Genomic DNA, 16,961 nt, shown 5'->3' on the forward strand with positions numbered 1-16,961 from the left:
TCTTTTTCGTTTTATGACTGACTGGTTTCGTTTCCAAGGCTAAAAATAATTGAAGTAGAAATTTAAGCAGTTAAGGAACTCTTAAGTGTAATTAGATGTACTAACTTCCGGATTGCAATTTTTCAAGAAAAATAAACGATATGAAACTAAATTATAATTTATTGAAATTGACTTGCCTAATAACAATTAAAAGAATAAAAATAAACGTGGAGGTTTTTTTTAATGTTTTCAATGGTTTTTAATTCAAACGACACATTCATTCAAACAAAATTCGATTTTATTTAAATTTTTCTGGTGATTCCACGATGTTAAATAAGGTGTGATCTTTGCTGTAGAAAGAAAAGTTTAGATGATGCAAATTACTGTGAATTTTTGAAATTAGAAAAAGGCTTAGAATAAAAAATTTCTATAATTCATTACAAAAGAATTTCTAACTATGAAGCTTGCTTGCTTTTTCATTTATTTATTTAGATAGTGCTTTGAGTAGAAAATATTCTGAAATAAAACTTTTTTCTTTTATTAAATAGAAAAATTTGACCGAAATTTTCGCTATTTTGGAAATTATTAGTTATTGGGGTTAAAGCAATAATTAAAAGACAAATTTAAAAACTGGGCCAAACCTGAAAATGTATTTTCACTGTAAAACGAGTTATTAATTTTTTGAAACGGAAATTGATGTCGTCAAGAAAGAAAGAACAAATCAACTTTAAGAACTTACTTTTCTGTATGTATTTTTCGGTTAGCCAAGCCCTTAAGGGCGCCGGCAGAGGGGTGCTCTTGCACCCCCTGGCTTTTTTTTACAAAAAACAATTAAAGAGATACAGAAAAAAAATTTTGTTATAAAAATTTTTTACTAAAAACATTTTTATTCAAAAACAAATAATTAAGTACTAATTATTGATACATAACAATAAATTGTTTAATCAAACAAGAATTGTAATCGTCTTGTTTGCTGTCCAAATCTGTTAATAACTTTTTCAATGAATTCTGAGTCATCTTTAATTCTTTTCTTATACACACTAAGAATGCACAAGCTTGGCAGATCTCTAAGCTATATTTTTAAATTTCATGTAATAAAATATAAATTATATGGTCTTTTCTATTAGTTATTTAGTTTAACAAAGGTGCATAACACAAACTAACTTCTCACCACTGCAAAACTTCATCAACACAATAAATACCAATATTAAGCGTTCACAAACACTCTAGCATACGTCTATAGCGCTAGTATAGCTACTGTTTGTAGTTATTTGTGTTTCAAAATCAGTATGCCAGCGCCATCAATAAAGTTTATCGTCGCAAAATTTGCAAGCGCAAGAAATTCGTACTTTTTTTTAAATATCTCGTTAACGATGAAGAAATGTATCTTAAAAAAATTAACAGATGAAAGTATATGTAAAAACAAAATAAAATGTAATAACAGAATATTTAAAAAAAAAATTTCTTTTATTTTTTTTTTGGGGGGGGGGGTAGTTTGTTAGAGGGTTGCACCCCCTTTTAGCGCCCTTGCAAGCCCTAGTAAATTCAAGTACCATTTTGTTTTGGAAACTAAGCAAAATTGTCCCCCCCCCCAAAAAAAAATTATTTTTTAATTTTCTTGCTCCCGGCTAGGCGAGTAATCCAGTTTTTTTTTTTTTAAATTATGTTTTTTTAATTAATCTGCTTCAAGGAGTCCCTCGTATATTATACTATGTACACATGATGTGCAATGAACAGTGTGCAAAGAAAAAAAGGAACAAAAATGAAAGAAAAAAAAATTATCACCCTGAATAATGATTAGATTTATTTAACGATCGGACCTTCCCGTTCTGAGGCTCAATATTAATGGTTCAAGTGTGTGACTTCAAATATGCTATTTCATTAGTACAGAGAATATTTTAAGTTACAAAACCAGACACGAAAACTTACTTTCTCTGTCTAAACATACAACATGGACATGCTGTGACATGGACAATAATGGAAGAGATATTTTCAGTTTATGAAATTTTTTTTAAATTTCTCAAGAAATACTTAAAGGATTATTTCGTAATTTAGAAATGTCTAGTTCATGCAATTTTTCACACTGAGCAATAAATTTAAAGCTTTCAGTGGCTTGCGAAACCTACAATAAATTACGAGAGAAAACAAGTAATTTTATACACCCTATGACGGAAAATCAAGCAATTAACTTGTAAATTGCATCGATTACTTAAGTTGTTATTTTTAAAAATTATATAAAATTTCGCAATCCTAGAGTAAATATTTATGAAGATATGGACATTTTTATAAAAAATTAACTTTTTCGCCTTACTTTTTTTCGTTATAGCTTTACAGATATTCAATGGAATTAAACAAAATTTCTGGTGCAGTTTAAAACTAAACATAAAATTGTCGATTTAAAATTTTAAAAAAATTCGTTCAAAACTACGAGAGTTATGAGTCATTGAGCTAGTTATTTTATATTGCGGATGCAGTCGAAAATTTTAAAAAAGTTTTTTCATAATTTTGTAGTGTATTTGGTAACCAATAAAAAAAATTTGATTTAAATATCTTAAAAATTTAAAAAGTTTCAAGCAATTTTCTAAGTAGTTTTAAAACTTTTCAAAAGAAAGCTCAAAACAATCAGGGTTTTTCACAAATCTTATTTTGTTTCAGATAAGACGATATTTAATAACAAAAGATAATACCTTTGCAATAATCGTTCGAAACCTAACGTTTGATGGTATGCATAGAGAAAGAAAACGTGCAAAAGATAACAGACTTTCAGGGGGGGGGGGATCCTTCACAATGCCGGTCTCAATTTTTATAAACCTTGTTTAATAGTACAAGATGAATTTGTGAATAGCCCCTTATCGTTCCAGGTTTTTTTTTCGTCTAAAAAGTACAAAAACTACTTCAAAAATCGCCTGAAACTTTTTACATTTTTAAGATATTCAAATAAAGCTTTCATCATTTGTTGCCAAATAAGATTCACTACAAAATTATGAAGAAAAAATTTTGTAAATTTTTCTCTAAAATCTTTGCACACGATTATAAGATTTGTTTCTCCAAACATAACTCAGTGCAAAAATAACTGTTAGTTTATATTTATTATTTTTTAATTAATAATAGTCGGAAAAAATTTTGAATTGTAAGGTATACAATTTTTTTTTCAATCATTTTAAAAAATGTAATTTTACAAGGCAAAATACAGAATTTGAGGGAACGCTTTCTTCATTAATCGAATTATTCCTTCATTATATCGTTCATCAAGATATATATCGTTCATTATATCATATATCAAGATATCGAATATTTAAAAAGGCATATTTTTGAAATTCGATTTCTCAAGAATTATTCGGCCGGTTTTGCTCACATTTTGTCACGAAAAATTACTTTCTTTGAAATAATGTAAGAAAATGCATACCTTAAAATTTAAATTTTTTTCGATCATTATCAAATGAAATAAAATAAACAAATAATAAATATTTACTAAAAGTTATTTTTTGCATAGAGTTTTCAGGTAAGCAAGTTTTATAACTGTGTGCAACATTTTTTTGAAAAGTTCTCAAGAGATAGCGATGTACGCAAAGAATAAAATTAACATTTAGGGTCCAAAGATTTTGACTATTTTCCTATTGACAAAAACTATTGGGATCATACATCCCAGATAGCAGCTATCCCCTATATCGAGGGGGGGGGAGACAGAAATCAGAATCCGTCGAAAAAAATGTATATTTATTCAGAGAAATTACGTTTTAGTGTCTGATTTCGTAACTTTCGTCTGCATTTAATAATTAGTATATTTGAGGTCACCTCTACAAACCATTAAGATTAAGTTTTGAGAGCCAATCATTAGATTATTAGGATGGCCCGTTCATTTCTTGTGCACTATATATACAATGTATGCATGTATCCGGAAATTTTTTTTCTTCCCATTGGCAAAATAGGTGTAGTTTTGGGTTTGATGGTGTGCTCACCTTATTTGGACATCATCACACTTTTCAACAGTGTTCCAAAGTAGTAGTAAACAGAGCGCATGCGTCGTCATTGCATGCGTTGCTGTGACAACAGCTGCTGTTTGATAATTATTTTAGAATTCTTTTCTTCACTTTTAATTTTGTTATGCATTAAGTTGGTGAGTTTATTTTTGAGATATGGGACCAGAGAGATCCCATAAATACTTCTTGAGTTAAGAATAAAAGAGAATTTCATCATTTGAAAGATATTTTTATTTTTATTGTTTTAATTAAGAATGAGAAATTCTAAACTACAGTTCAAACTGGATCGTTTTCAATACTAATTCAGGTGAATATCACAAATAGAGAGGGTAAAAAAAAAATTAGACAGCAACTATTTTGCCAATGGGATGCTTTTGCCTTTCTGCGATCACTATTTATTATTATTATTATTTATTTATTTTTACTAATTTTTTTCACATACCATTTCATTTCTCTTTTGCAAAAGGATGCAGGATATACATAATATGAATAAGAGTTAAAATTAAGAGAAAAGCATCATATTGTAATTGTATTTTAATGTGAAAGCGTTTCAAACAGTGGGGTGGGCTTAACAATGTTTGAGCACGCTCATGATTATTCTAAATCCGCCAACATGCCATAGAATTTGATCATTACCCTGTTATGAAATAATTGTTTGTTACGTAATTTTTAAAAACCGCAGATTTATCTTCGAAGATGTAAGCTTCTGCGGTTTCGTTGTGACTCATCGATGCTAATCAAGGAAAACAATTACGGAAGCCGAATGAAGAAATTACTATTGAAGCAAAAATATTTAACAAAAGCGGAATCGAAAAAAATTTTTTGCGTTGTTTCTAAAATCAGCAAATTCCGTTGTCGGAAATGGAATTATTTTAATGAATTTAGGAAGTACTACCTTAATCTGCACACAGTGCCGGATTGTGCCATGGCCTGGGGCCCCCAATGATTAAGGGCCCCCTTAAAAAAATTTTTTTTGAAAATAAATTTTAAAAAAATTAAAAAAAACAATGATTTTTTAAAAAAAAAGCAATTTCAAATATATATTAATAAAATGCGATAATTTTTTAACATAATTATTACATATTTTTTACGTATTTATTTATTACTTATTTTAGTTATTACTTATAAGTATTATTATAGTTTATGTATAATAATATTTATCAATGTTCTTTAAGTTCAAATTTGTCCTTTTGATTTGCTCGCGAAAAAATTGAAAGCAGTACTATAGCGAGTTGAGACTTGTTTAAACAAGAAAGAAAGAATTAAATGTTGTTGACATTATTGAGAAGCTTTAAATGAAAAAGAAGTTATTTACTGCCACAACTGAAGTGTCTCATAATTTTTTTAGTGTTTTATAATTATTTAGTGTCCGTAATTCTATTTGATCAATAAATAATTACAAAATATTTTACTAAAAAGGTAAGTGTTTGCTTATTGTTTTATATACTCTAGAAAAAACTCATACAATTGGTCACTTTCAATCAAATTTTATGTATTGAAATTGTCACTGTTTAAGAGGTCCAGGATGTTATTTATTTTAATTTTAAATATGCTTTCTTAAATGAAAAGATATAACAATACTTTTATATTTGAATAAATAAAAAATATACGAGAAAAAAATTTAATCTAAGGGCCCCAAGAAATTTTAATGGCCTAGGGCCCCGCATAAGCTTAATCCGCCCCTGTCTGCACATCATTATAATTTGTGTAAATGAAATTTTCTTCCTACTAAAAAAATTGAAAAAAGACTTTGGTGTTTCAACAGATCAGTGTTGTGAATTTGGAAGATTCACTCTTAAATTGGTCAATTGTAAAAAATCACATAGTTGTGTCTAATTGCATCACATGGTTGAGCATGGAGTGTTAGCGTAGCAGCTATCCTCCTTCTTCTTCTTTCAAGGTACTACAGCCTGTTACAGGCCGAAGTCGTCCCAAGTAACTTTTGCCTCCTGGTTTTATCCACAGCAAGGCTTTTCCAGTTTTCCTTCTTTACTATATGAAAGTCCTTCTTCTCCGAGTCAAGTCGCCTAATTAGTGGTTTTCCTCGTTTTCTGTTTCCCATGAGATGGGTAAAAGTAAACTTTCTTACTGGATTTGCTGCTACGTGGTCTATTGCATTTTATGACTTTAACAATATCAGATTGTTTGTACTTTCGGTAAATTTCAAAGTTAAATAAGGACCTCCAGCTATTATTCTCATAGACTGCACAACAAATTTTGTGTAAGATTTTCCGTTCAAAGGACAATAATTTATTTTCACCTAACCTGGTTATTGACCTACTATAAAGCAAAACAGATGGAATTAGAGTTTTATAGAGATGTTAATTTTTGTTTGAATTTGGATGCTAAATTGTTTACTTGCAATGAATCACAATGTTGCGTCTAATCACTTGGATGTGCATGGCGTGTCAACGTTAAAGCTGTTAGGGTTTGTTTATTATCAAGCTAAATCAATTTTGAAATCGGATTTGATTGGATACCTGCGAGCGACGTCGCGCGTGTGTTCCGAACCCGATTGGCTGACCCACGGGTGACGACGCTCGCGACTATTCAAATCGCATAAAAACAATTTTTCAAGCTGAAATTACTTTGTTACATAATTTCGAGCTTTTATCTGATGGGCGTGATTATATCACGATATTTTTAAGCATAACAACTACGTATATTTTTTTTTTCAATAGGACAATATTTTCGTTACTTTTAAACAATGTTAATAATTTTAATTTAAAAATACTGAATCATTGTAAAAAACTCACAATATATAAGCTAAGTAATAGAAAAACACTGTTTTTGCCTGCATATGTATGGTTTTGTTCATATATATATAAACAAAGCCGTACATTTTTGAACTAAATTAGGAATTTTTTTTCGATTTTATTTTGATTGCTGAACTTTATGAGCTGTTGGAAGTTTGAATACTATAATATTAACTACAGATTTTGACAACTTCACCCCATCTCTGGACTTTTTAAGAAAAATCTAAGCAATTTTGAATTGTACCTAACATATTGTAACATACACCTAAATATTATTTCATAAAATTATAGTTTTTAAAAATGATTTATTCTTTAATTTAAATGACAGTAAAAATTTTTTTGGATCTGCAGAATCTGCATTAGATCTACAAAGAGACGGAAATAATAAAATTTATATCAGTTTAAAGACTAAAATGGGCGGTACACCTGATTCGAATGAATTATTGATGACCAAGTCACCAAAAAGATCTTCAACCCAAAACCATCTGGAGAAAGATCCGGTGGATTGACTGCCTAGAAACAGATTTAAAAGTTTTGAATTGGAAGAGTCTTTCCGAGAAGAGCACAGCTTGGAACTTGATTCAGAAGAAGACCATGTCCCACCCTGGGCTGGCGTGCCATTGAAGAAGAGGGAACATTTTTTTTTCTTTTTTTGAAATGCAAGGTATAGAGCCGCGATGGCTCAATGAGGTGAGCCGAGTTCATCCTTCCAATGAGGTGAGCCGAGTTCAATCCCAGCGAAGGCTTGTAGATACGAATCCGCATCCGGCTTGCACCGACCACAATGCTGACGTAAAATATCCTGCGTGAAAGATGGATAATGGGTTAGAGTCCCTTTGCCGTCAGGCTAACAGTGGGAGGTTCTCGTGGTCTTCTTCTCCATGTAACGCAAATGAGGGTAAGTCCCATCAAAAAGTCCACCACGAAGGCAAATTTCTCCTAATACTTGATCCAGGAGTTCGCTTGTCTTCTGAATTGGGTTCAAAATTACAAGGCTACGAAGTTGAACATCAGTAGTTGTAAACCCGAAAATTGGGTCAGCTGTTCAACGACGGTTATATATATAAAAAAAAAATTAAGGTATACAATTTTTAACTTCATTTTAAACAACGTAATTTTAAATGAAAAAATAATTTGGGAGAAATCATCCGAATAGCTTTAGAGAATTCGAATTACAAAAGTGTCGAATTTTTCAAGATTTTTTCACGAGGAAATTTGCTTGATGTCGCATTTTAAAATTAACTAAATATTTTTTAAACCATACAAATAAAAATGCTTCGGATATTATTAAATTACACGTTAAAAATAATAAATAGACATAAAAATGTTATTTTTTTCCCATTGAATTGTCTTAAGAAAAACGAATTTTACAAGTCCCCAGTCTTTACGCCAAGAATTAAAAGTAAAGTGAATTGTTCCCAACGGACAGTCAGGAGCAGGGGAAGAGATTCATGGTTGGCAATTAATTGAAAGGTAACATATCAAAAAATGAAGCCAACACCCCGTAATCAATATTAAATATGAAAATTAGTTTGGCCAAAATTAATCGCCAAAAAAGATTGGGAGAATTAGTATAACCATATAACTGAAATATTTTTGTGGATAGAAATAAAGTAACTAGATTTTGTTTTCCATTTAGACGCGACAGTGAATTAATGAGTTTTATATTTGAAGTGAAATAAAAATTTAGCCGTTGCATTGAATGTTAAGAAAAGAATAAAATATTTGATATAAATTTTTATAAATTGATATTAAATATTTTATTCAATTATAATTATAATAAGAATTAAATAGCGTAATAAAAATTAAATAATTGGTTTAATTTAATTAAAATTAATTTAAGAATGATAAACCAAAAATAAATTAAAGAAATTTAGGAAATATGTAATGCCTATTGTAGCATCAAAAATAATAATTTGCAGGGTCTCCTAGATTGGTTACCATGATTATCCACACGTTGCTCTGTTTTCATACGTGTTGCTATACATGTTTTCAAGGACATTCAATCTAAAATCATTGCACATGTAAAAGCATAGGTAATAAATATGCCTAAAATCTTTCTTTCATTCATGCATGTTTCGTGAATACGGAATTAATGACCCATAGAATCATTATTTTAACAGCCGAGTGGCGAGTCAACAAAAAACGTGGCGACTTAAATTAAATAACCACTGTCACATTTTCCCATCGTTTTTTTTTCTTTTGAAAATTGTTTAATAATAAGAGTAAAGCGCGCAAAAAAAAAACGAGCCTCCCTGTAACATGATCGGGTCTTTACGTTTTAGAATTCAATCTAACATTAAATATGCTAATTAATTAGTGCAGTCGATATTTTAAGTTACGAAATCACACAACTATTTTAATTTTAAAAAAGTCGCATAGTTAAAACTGGAACTCTCAGGTACTATTCAGCCGATTTCGTTCAAATTTTGCCATGAAAAAACTCATACTTTAAAGTGATCTGAAAAATTTTATACCTTACAATTCAGATTTTTTTGGATTATTATTACATATAATAATAGTCAAAACAAACGAATTGGACGAATTCATGATTGTATGCAAAATTTTTTAAATTCGCTTAAAAAGCTCTCGAGATATGACTAAATAAGCAAAAAGTAAAATTAACATTAAGGGGTCCAAACTTTGGATTGCTCTCCTAACCAAACTATAGGATCCATATTTCCCAGATTGCGGCTGTCCCTTAAATTTTGGGTGTCAGAAATCCGAATCCGTTGTAAAAAAGATTTGATTTCTGTCATTCACGGAAGGAAACATATGTACATTAAATGTATTGCCCTCCCCCCACTATCCCCTATCTTCTGCACTATTTAAGTAGCATATTTAAGGTTACCCTATTATGTTTCAGACCTAGAGCTATGTTTCCCTAAGTGTAGTACGCGTACCCCCAGGGGTACAGGAACAGTTTAGCGGGGGTACGCGTTCTTATGCGAAATATCTTGGAACAAACAAAAATTTCACAAAATGTTATTTTAAAACAAAGCTAGCCATGAAAATTTACTATTAAGTATTTTTCTATTGGCTATTTTTTGCAGAGTTAACAGTTAATAATTAGGGGTATCAACATCCAGTTGTGATTTTTAACTTTTGGGCAATTTTTTTTACAGTAAAAAATACATTCATTTTGTATTAGTCCTACACAGCGTTACGAAAAATTTAGGAAGGGTACACAAAAGTCATAAGTTTGGGAAACACAGACATAGAGAGTAAAGATCCGATCCTTAGATCAAAAGTTATTCACGGAGGTCCGTTTTTAATAGCCGACTGTAGTACATGCATCAATGAAGAAAGATACTCTGTAGAACAAAATTTTCATTAAGCTGCCCAATGTGTCCATTTTAAATTTTCCATCAATCAATGTGGATCAATTGTCTATCAAATCGTTAACAATTCACATATTTCAAAATTGGAATGCATATGTTACTGCGAATGATCGAAATCGGTGGCTGTTGACTTCCACCTGTGACTGTTGACAATCACATAGTCGCTTTGGTAAATGTCAGAAGTATGTACTAGGTTTAGTTAAGTGCATCTGCCCTATATACATTTGCCCGGTATACCCTACACTGGTGTGTTTTTTTAAGGTTCAGTGCCACTGCCCGATTTGCCAGCTACTCCGAAAACTGATGCTTCTCCTTATCTATCCTCAATAGATATTAAATATCGAATAAATATACTAATATCAACGAATAAATTAATATCAATCAGATATAAAAAATATTTCGGGCATTCACCAAAACGACAATGTGATTGTTGACATTCACCAGTCGACATTTCGGTCATTCACGGAAACATATGTTCATTAAATGTATTGCATCCCCCCCCGAAACATATTTAAATAAAGTTCTTTAAAAGTTAGAATGTTTAAATAACTTTTGTCTCATATTTATATTATTTTTATCGTTAAATAAACGTTTTACAGACTCTGATTATTTCTGATATGAAATGTTTTCTTTTTTAAAATATTAATTTAATCCAAGCAAAAAATAAGCGTCTATTAGATGAAAAGGAGTTATCGATATCGGGCACCGACTCGTTAGGTTTGAGGAAAAAGTGGCTTCTAAGCTATTAGAGTCTACCGGACACTGGCTACTGACTGAAAATTTAATTTTTCAGGTCTAATTCCTGTCCAAATATTAATTGTTTGCGAAATAAATAATTAAATGAAATGTTTATATACCCCTTCCTGTCTATCTCTTCGTTCCGTGATGCACTTTTTATTTATTTATTTTTACTGAAAATAGTAGGAAAATACGAAAATGAGTAAGAAGGTCTAATGATAAAAATAGAAGATCATTATCTAAATAACTTGACGTGAAACATACAAAATTTGATTAGTTTATAGTTTCATTACTTAGCAACGATAAGTTCTTAAAAATTTTAATATAGTGCACAGATTCCAATTTTTTTTCCAGCTATGGAACCCTAAATGATCCAACTTCTCTCGGTGGAATCCCTACTTAATGAATAAAGTATATAAAGATAATTGTAAGTGTATGCATCAATAAAATACTATCTTATTTTGAAAATAATTATGAGGTACCCAGATTCAAATCCCAGCGATGGCTAGAATTCGAATTTCGCACTGATCATAGTGCTGACATAAAAATATTCTAGAGTGGTGGATGGATCATGAGTTAGCGTTCCCTTGCTATCAGGCTAACCGTGGGAGGTTTTCATAGTGTTTCTCTCCATGTGAGACGAATGAGAGTTTTTTTCATCTAAACGTCCTCCACGAAGGTAGATTTCTAGCAATACTTGATCCAGGAGTTGCTTTGTCTTCTGGATTGTGTTCAAAATTATAATGCTACGAAGTTGAACTTTGGTAGCCGTAAACTCAAAGGAAATGGAACTAGAGGAATGAGATCCGTGGTGGCTCAGGGGATCACCCCCCAATGAGGTGACTCAGATTCGAACCCAAACTATGTGTGATCGACACGAATTCTGAACACGGCTTGCACCAACACCACTGACGTCAAATATCCTCTTTGATAGACGGATCATGGGTTATAGTCCCTTTGTCGTCAGGTTAACCGTCGGAGGTTTTCCTCACTATGTAACTCAAACGGGGGATAGTTGCATCAAAAAGTCCTCTGCGAAGACAAATTTCTCACAATATCCAGGAGTTTCCTTGACCTTTGGATTGAGTTCAAAATTACAAGGCTATGGAGGTGAACATTTGCAGTCGTAAACTCAAAAATTCGGCAGTTCAACGACGCTAATAAAATTAAAGAAAATATTTTTTTTTTCATCGTTTCATGGTTAATTATCTTTAATTAAAATTTGGTCCCACAGTTAAATTCGCAGTCCTGCAGCTTTATCTATCCTAGTAATGAATTCGCATTTAAATAAACCGATGAAAGAATAATAAATATTGTTTCTTGCTGACGATTTTCTTCTACAATGAAACTAAGGTAAAAATTCTTTATCTCGCATTTGATTTGTTAAGAGCATGTCAGCGTAAGACGCTCCATTTTTAGTGATCCAATCAAATCCAATGCTCTTGCTATGTCACATAGTTGCTTCTTTTTCAAGAACATAAGTTCTTAATTATCAAAATATGTCGACAAGTCTAAGATTCCAGTAAGACTACGAAACTATCACTTTTTTTGAAATTTGTTCATTAATATACTTCATAAAGGATAGCACGAATTACATTTCGGTCTGATGTGTTTAACTTTTAAGAACTTTTATATTGTTGTAAAAGCATAATTGTATAATTTGTTAACGAAATAAAACGGAAGTATATGTAGTCACAGATGATTACTTGAATCCTATACTGCAAAGGGCCTCTTTTTTTTAAACTTGCACGGGAGTATAATGTGTCTATTATCGTTGTAAATAAAATAGGCATTTCCGTGCTTCTGGCTCAGTTTTCTCATTCTTCCTCTCTGTTACAATGGTTAAGGAAAATCTCGCTTGTCCTCCGCGGCAGTACGTTTCAGAAAACAATGGGAATGTACTAGCACGGAGGAAAAGCAAGATTAGCAGATACTATGGTAACTGAGAGGGAAAAGCGTGGAGAGTGGGGAAATCACGTATCTCTGAAATGCTTAGAGTTACAAAATTCCAAAAAACAGTGCAAATTAATAGGTTGTTTCAATTTAAAACCGAATCAAGCATTTATACATACTTTAAAAAGTGCAGTCAAACTTGAACATCGATAATTCAGGATGCTTATACCAAGTTCAGGTGTATTTTTTTAAACTAAAAAAAGTTATGATGGTTTTGTCCGAAGGAACCTATTGGAATATTTTGTTACATAACCGTCGTTAAACAAGTGACCCATTTTTGAATTTACGACTACCAATGTTCAACTCTATAGCCTTGTAATTTTGAACTCAATCCAGAGGGCAAAGGTACTCCTGGATCAAGTAATGGAAGAAATGTACTTTCATGGAGGACTTTTTAATGGAACTAACCCGTATTTGCGTTACAAGGAGATATAAACCACGAAAACCTTTAAGATTTTCCAGATGACAAGGTGACTTAAAACCATGATCCATCGTCAACCACTGAGAATTTTTGTATAAGTACTGTGGTCGGTGCGAGCTGGGTGTGGAATTCGTATCAACCAGCCATCGCTGGGATTCGAACTCGGGACACATTGAAAGGCGAGCATTCTTTCTTCTGAGTCACACGGCTCAAAATCTTGAAATAGTTAAAATTTGACTTTTTCTTGAAAAGCAAAAAATATTTGGAATGGTCTTTTCTAGAAACATATAAATCTAGACTTTTGGGTAACGCCCTAAATCAACGATGGGGTTCTAAGAAACAAATAAATCTAATATTAATTATATAATTAAACTAATGTTAGTACAAAATTCAAAAAAGTGAGGAATCTCTATTTTAATATCAGTAGTACTTTGTTTACGTTGTGCTAGAGCTGCACAGTGAGCTATTGGCCGAGGGTCAGGGAAACTCCCCTGATAATAATCCCAGACATGCCATCTCAATTTTAATCCCCTGCAGAGAGGATGGCTCCCACGCTTTGATAGCCCGAGCATTTTATTGGCTGATCAGTTTATCAAGGACCAATACTGTAAACTCTCGATCCCTTAGCTGGCACCGATAAAAGTGGTCCCCCACCTGCTCATTGACCGAAGTCAGTGACCATACGATCCACAGATAACCGTGTCTCGTGATCAGTTCACTATGGGAAAATTTGATGAATTGTAATAACGGCTTCTAAAAACGTAAAAAATAAACAAAATAAAATAAATAGGTAAAAATCAAACAAATAAATAATAACAAACAAATAAATCATAACAAACAAGGAGCACATTTGTGATACATGATCAAACATTTATTAATCCAATTAAATTAATGAAAATATAATAACAATTTTTAAAAGGTAAAGTTTTATTAAAAATATTATCACATAAGCTATATGATGTGATCAAAATATCACATAAATACTACATAATCATCAGTATACATTTACAAAACAATTCTATGGTAGGTGTCTAGTTTTTAAGTTATATAGTGCTTTTTTTTTACAACAAAAATACGAAAAATATCGAAGCCTGAAAATTCATGAAATCTCTAATTGAACAGTTTACAGCTTATACGGTGATGAAAAATGTCCATAACAAGCACAGAATTCACAAGACATTTTTTTTTCATTGCTAATTTACGATACCTAAAAATCGACATTTTAAAGTTTTTATATTTATATCATGATTTATATGTTTTTTACCAATTTTCACAAAGCACATTCATTATATTTATTCTTCATAACAATTTTTATTAATTGTTATATCGAATTAATTAGTATATCAAATCTTAACACATGTTCATTTTATTTTACTTCATATAGGTAAGTTTGTTTTCTGCTTTTCTTCTTTCATCTTAAACTCATTTACAATTACATTTTTTTAAAATTTCTTAGAGGCAAAGACATATTATAAAGAGTGGTTTTTATCTTAGGATAATTATTCTTTATTTTGAAATATCAATTTAGCTGTCGTAATGTCCTGATGAGAACCTTTACATTTTCCGGCATTATACATAATTTTTCTATTTGCATGATGTTTTGTTTTTTAATATATATATATATATATATATTTATNACATATATATATATATATATATATATATATTGAAAAACAAAAGCATTACTCCCAAAATTACTCATTGAATTTGGTAAGCATATAAATTCCATAATCTTTAACAATAGTAAAATATTCAAAACACTGTTTGTAAGCAGTTTATAAAAAATAGAAACTCATTATTTAAGTTTTAAAAAAAATAGAGAGACAAATGTGTTAATAAATTACCTTTCTTTTTAAATCATAAAAAGTTTATATCGAAGATATATTTTAAATTTATTTATTGTACTAAATAATTTGTTAAAAATTGCTGAAGATGATAATCAATGACAAATAAAATGCATGAAGTTATGGGGTCATTTTCTAATCGAATTATGGCTTCGAGTAACTGGATTGCAATTCGAAACATGACCATTTGGAGGGATGCACAGACATAAGATCTTAAAATGAATTAAGAATAAGAAAATAAAAGTGGCATGCTTTAGGAATCATTTCTAAGAGAACATCAGTAAAAAGTTTCAAAAAAAGAAATTCTATATGCCACTAATATTTTGATTTCAAATATTTAAGCAATTAACCCCAAAAATGACGGACAGTTTGAAAAATTAATTTATGAAAAACGGAAGGGTGCAAATAACTGCGGTTTGCTGCGCTCAGTTCAGGAAACTGTGTAACTATTATCACCAAAATTCCAATTAATAACTAAGTACGTCAACAGATGGAGCGGCTACAATGTTGGTCTAAGATTTTTGTCTCTGAGAAAAATCAGAGGAACTGTAACCAAGCATGTGTGCTTCAGGTAGCATTAACCTGGCTATGAAGTGGCTACTTTTTAAATTAACCCAGTTGACTACTTGCTAAAGCGTAAGAGGGTCATGTTTTGAATTGCTGCCTAGTTATATTCTTTATAAATAGAAAAGACGACTCGTTATAGAGTTTTCTCACTCTCCATACTTTTCCCCTCTCCATTGCCATAGTTTCGTCGAATCTTGCTTTCCCCCCCACATAAGTATTTCCCAATTTTCCAATTTTTGTTCCGAAACGTACTGCTATGAGAAGAAAAGCGAAATTCGCTGGAGGCATGAAGCCATGGAAACGAAGAGGGGAAAAGTGTGGAGAATGGAGAAATCACGTTATCTTGAGACGCCTATTCTGTTTACAAAGACCATAATCATGATAGTCGAACTTGTAAGTGCATGTAAATATTTGAGGTGATTAAAGAAAGTTGAGAGGAATGACTATGTTGAAGGGAGTGCCCAAAGAGTAGCTGTTTTGTCAGCGCTGGTGGAGAGGAATGTAAATTCTTGTGGGTGCCATCTTGTTTGGATTACTTTGTCTGCATGCTCTGCCACTTTCACTGTTGCCAAAGGCTGTGTCAGATCACCTAGAAAAAAAGAGCACACATGAAAGGATTGAGTTAGTTAATACTATAATTAATAAGTATTAAAATTTTGTTACGTTTTTAACTCCCTTTCGTCTCTGTTACGATGGAATATTGCATTGAAAATTGCAATCCCTTTACCACTAGATTCGAGCCGTAGTCGGACAATAAGTAGAAAAAAAATTCAGAAAAAAAACTTACTAAAAAAAGCTTTTTTCTAAACAAATTTATATTTACATGAAAGAGCAGTTCGTAGACTATTTTTTTACAGTAACTTAATAATTTAAATTATACTGGATGATAAAACGTTTTAGTTGGGAATGGAATTAAAATTACAGGGTTAGGTGTCCACTTTTTTAAAATTTATCTATGCTCTTAAAATGATTTCTTCCAAGACAAATTACAAGCTCCTTCGCATTCAGTTTTTTTTCTTTAAAAATGTATATGCAGTAATTTTTTTATTATTATTCTTCAAAAAAAAAAACTTTTTATTTTTATATTTTTAATAAGAACGGTATAAATACATGAACTAAATAAAGGTTTGAATTGAATCACTATTGGTAAGCAATATTCGGTAATCGACCAAAATATTGTCCCCCACTACATTGCTTCAAAAATGTGACAGTCACGGTGACTCATTTATGAAGTGACATGTGACCTCTGCAATGTTGAAGAGTAGGTTTTTGAAGGTTACTATGCCCGCCATTGATAACGTCGTATTTTGACGACACTCAGACGTCAACATGAAACCACAATGGGACATTTAATTGTCGCAGCAACGTTGAAAATGCGACAG

General features: G+C 31.2%; 1 protein-coding gene across 4 annotated transcripts in view; it reads right to left on the bottom strand.

Annotated features, from left to right (window-relative positions):
• Positions 1–14,017: 14,017 nt before the first annotated feature.
• Positions 14,018–16,961, bottom strand: part of LOC107448809 (WD repeat-containing protein 47) — a 74,706-nt gene continuing 71,762 nt past the window's right edge. For 3 of the 4 annotated variants that reach the window (XM_043047811.2, XM_043047813.2, XM_043047810.2), the window contains exon 7: positions 15,881–16,168. In XM_043047811.2, coding sequence (XP_042903745.1) covers positions 16,023–16,168 — 146 coding nt within the window. In that variant the 3' untranslated portion in view covers positions 15,881–16,022. Of the gene's footprint in view, positions 16,169–16,961 lie in introns of all 4 variants that reach the window. The other variant, XM_043047812.2, reaches the window with a different exon arrangement.

This window comes from Parasteatoda tepidariorum, chromosome 10, assembly GCF_043381705.1.
Source record: "Parasteatoda tepidariorum isolate YZ-2023 chromosome 10, CAS_Ptep_4.0, whole genome shotgun sequence".
Classification (NCBI taxonomy): Eukaryota; Metazoa; Arthropoda; class Arachnida; order Araneae; family Theridiidae; genus Parasteatoda; species Parasteatoda tepidariorum.